The sequence below is a fragment of the Protomyctophum bolini genome (genome assembly GCF_963924005.1).
Source record: "Protomyctophum bolini genome assembly, chromosome: 10".
In the NCBI taxonomy this organism is placed as follows: domain Eukaryota; kingdom Metazoa; phylum Chordata; class Actinopteri; order Myctophiformes; family Myctophidae; genus Protomyctophum; species Protomyctophum bolini.
The window spans coordinates 29,794,819-29,798,664 of NC_137871.1; the positions used below are offsets into that span (position 1 = coordinate 29,794,819).

Here is a 3,846-nt window from a genome sequence, read left to right on the forward strand (position 1 = left end):
GCAAGTCATTGCGATTAAACTCTCTGGCGTTATGCGAGATATGTGCGATGATGGTTCCATGGAGTTTCAACAGGTGCTGCTGTTTTCTGTCTCTTCTCTTCTTGGCTCTAAACACACACACTACACTGTCTGCTCCTGACTTCACTGGTGAGTGCATTTTGACATTCAGAATTTCTTAGAAGTATGGGTCAAAGTCAGGAGGTTGATCTGTTCAACTTGGTAGTAAATGGTGCAAAGGAAGCTCCTGAAAGACATCAAGCATCCCCTTGTTTATCTTCTGCATATCCAGTGCTACAAACAGCTGCAATGGCTCATGCTGAGCCACCAGAACCAGGGGTTCTCCTCTCTGTGCTTTTAGTTTAAATCATCCAGAATGGGCTATATCTCAACATATTGAAGCCGAGTCTTTCCAGAGGTACTTTCAAAGCAATAAACAAAATACACTTGAGATTCATGCATATGATATAGGTAGAAATACTAGAAATCTTTTGGTGAATGTCTGAATTGTTGACACACGTTTATGATAATGCTGATTCTGTTCAGGACAGAGAAGTCTCTGCGAGTATGACAATGCTAGCCTTTATCAATGATACCTCTATTGCCAACAATGCAGCCTAGATGTAGCCTACTTGACCCTGATAACGATCTGTATCTGTGTATGTGTACATGTCTTAGTCCTAATAATAGTTCATTGTGAGCGAGTGCCTGGTACTCTGTTGCACCCTGAAGTTACCACTGAGGCACACAGCCAGGAAGACGTGTGTAGCCCACAAACACATGTAGGGTACAACGACAGGACGTGCAATGGGAGGGGAGGCTTAGATGACCATTCACTGTCTATATTTACTTGGCCCAATGCATTTGTATCCATGACTCATGAGGTCAAATGTTGTCTTGGAGAACTGCGCCCAGTGTTTGGGACACTGCCCACTTGTCAACCAGAGCAGGGAGGGGATAAATAAGCATCTAATAAATCCCTAAAGTGTGCCTTAGTGAGAACTGAGTCAGTCAATCATTCCCTGTTTCGTTAACATGTCAGTAGGTTTAATTGTAATTTGTAAGTTAACACATTCAAACATAAGATCACACTTTTAGTTATGGCTTATGTCATGGTGCACTTCTGCTTTTATAGATATGATTCAAATATGACTGATGTGATGAATACAGTATATTCTAATCTTGAGATAAATGGCACATTAAACCACTCCCCTTCAGATTAGATAGGGTGTTTGTTTGATTAGCGCACATAATATGTGCGCTAAATTTATTATCCACTTATCTTCTGGATTACATGCACTCGCTTTGCATCAGGGAGGACATAATTACAATGCTGCTTCTGTTAGTCATTTATCTTCTCTTTCAGTTTTCATCATTGTAGACTATAACACACTGAGGTCCACAAACTTCTGAAATCCTACTATTACATCACCAAAAACATATCACACCGACGACATGTGCATACTATTACATTTGCATCAATTTGTCTTATCTTCCAGTATATCTCCACAAAATTCTGAAGAACCACACCACCCATGCCTGTGAAGGGGGCACGCTCCTCATCAAGTGTCCCTCAAGGACATCTATAGCTGTCCTATCAGCGTTCTATGGACGACGTGTGCCAGGTCAACATTTATGCCCCTCTGCTAACACAACCACACCTGGGGAAGACAACACTGAGTGTATGTCTTCCATTGCTATGGAGGTAACCATCTCATGATCTGTTGTCTGCATTTCATGAAAATGAAGCACTTCATCAATACCTCACTATTACGGCTGCAACTATTGATTCTTTTCCTAATGATTATTCTATTTGTACTTTTTTAAATTAATCAATCAGTATATCAGCTTGTAGATTGGCTTTTTGTTTATCAATCCATGAGGTAAAATGTTGAAAATGTCTCTTAAAAAAAAAGAAAAGTCGATTGAAACGATTAGTTCGAACTGTTGAACCCTCACTGTCAAGCTGTTTCCAAAAAGTACAAAGGTAGGCCTACACTTATACAACAATGCTAAAAAGGATAACACAAAAGGCCCCAAGGGCATGTTTCCATTGTAGTCCTATGTAAAATCACTGTTCACTTAACTTTGCTGATACACATTTCTATAAAGAACTCTAAGGGTCAATTTGGTTACTAATTATGAATTATCTGTATCTTTGGGGGTCTCCGGATACACCACTCTATATAAAAGAGTCAAAGTCAAAGAACATGTTTGGTATTACCTATGGTATTATTATTACCTCAGTGTTTCCTTAATCATGTAAAAACAAACCTAATGCTGCAAGTATAAAACAATTAAGTAACACTGAGTGGATGTGATAAATCAAAACTGTGTGACTGACTGACAGTGGTTATGTTTTCTTGTCGTTGCAGAAAGTAGTGTCAGAATGTCAGGACCGGCGCTCCTGTTATATCCCTGTCATTAGTCCAGTGTTTGGACAAGACCCCTGCCCACTCACCAGCAAATATCTTGTGGTTTCCTACAAATGCCGTCCAGGTATTCATTATGGTTAACTTAAAATCATATAACCAGAGCAAATGCTCTTGGAGTTTAGCTGTTTATATATGACTTAGGCCTACACTACATCAATTATTTTATATGCTCACAATATATTTTGGATTATTTAGTTCGTCAAAAATATATATACTACTACTAGTGACTACTAGTTTCTTTTCAGAGCACCATCGTACAAGGTTGGTGTGTGAAAATGAGCGCCTGAGGCTGGCATGCAAGAATGACACTGTCTTGGCCATCTACTCTGCCACCTTTGGACACCTACTGCATGGAAGTCCCAACTGCCCTCAGGAAACTGCCCATGTTGACATGGGTCTGAAACTCTAATGCATGGAACTTAAGTGCCATCTAGTGGTCAAAGTACCAATTTAAGTAAATCTGATTGAGAATGGCTGTGCTTTGTTTATCTGTTAATTGAGGGTAAAACATGAATGATCCATAATTGTGATCCATTCAAAGGAGATCAAATATATTTAACAAGTCTAAATCTGATAACAGCTAATAGCTAATCAGTGCGTTTGTAAGATTAATAACAACTTCGAATCACACTACATCTTCCTCAGAGTGTCTGTCCCCATCAGCCCTGCGGAAGGTGTCGCGAAAGTGCCATGGCAGAGCTAACTGTTCAGTGTTGGCAGACACTCAGACCTTCGGGGACCCCTGCTTCCCTGGCACCAGGAAACACCTGCGAGTGTCCTTCACTTGTGGTGAGTGACACGGCACAGGGAGGATGTTACTGTTTGTGAGCAGTCAGTCAGTGGTGGACGGAAAGGAAGTACATTTACATGAGTGTATCTGTACTTTACTTGAGTAGGCTATTTGTGTTTTTGGATACTCATGTTTCTTGACTTTATTTCCACTACATTTCAAACACAAATATTGTACTTTTGACTCCACCACATTGCTATAGTAAATAGGCTACTATAGGCCACATTAATTATAACCCTATTTCACATGGTGAAGAGACTTTCAAGCTCACATAACGATTCACAGCGTGATGTTGTGACTGAGAGCTTGTAGATCTGCTTTTTTCCACTATTACTAATATATATATTTTAAATCTCTGGAAAATCTGTGAATTTACAGCAATGCATTGATATTTAGAAGAAAATGTGATTTTTACATCTTAAGTATTTTTTGGAATCAATACTGCAGTGTCACTCACAGCACAAATTTGGCAGAGCAACTACTTTGTTTTTGAGGCAGCATGGTTAGTTGCATCAGGTCTCATGTGAAAAATTTACATTGTTTTCTTCAGTGCCTCGATACCTTCTCGAGGATGTGGGTCGTGGATCCACGGATCCCTTCCTGATCTCTGACTACACGCATGGT

General features: G+C 39.8%; 1 protein-coding gene across 1 annotated transcript in view; it reads left to right on the forward strand.

Moving 5' to 3' along the window:
• LOC308322586 (protein eva-1 homolog C) overlaps positions 1-3,846 on the forward strand; it is a 4,941-nt gene continuing 1,095 nt past the window's right edge. Inside the window, exons 1-6 of the mRNA XM_080773953.1 lie at positions 1-147; positions 1,497-1,702; positions 2,373-2,496; positions 2,678-2,827; positions 3,078-3,221; positions 3,773-3,844. Coding sequence (XP_080630079.1) covers positions 48-147; positions 1,497-1,702; positions 2,373-2,496; positions 2,678-2,827; positions 3,078-3,221; positions 3,773-3,844 — 796 coding nt within the window. The 5' untranslated portion in view covers positions 1-47. The remainder of the gene's footprint in view (positions 148-1,496; positions 1,703-2,372; positions 2,497-2,677; positions 2,828-3,077; positions 3,222-3,772; positions 3,845-3,846) is intronic.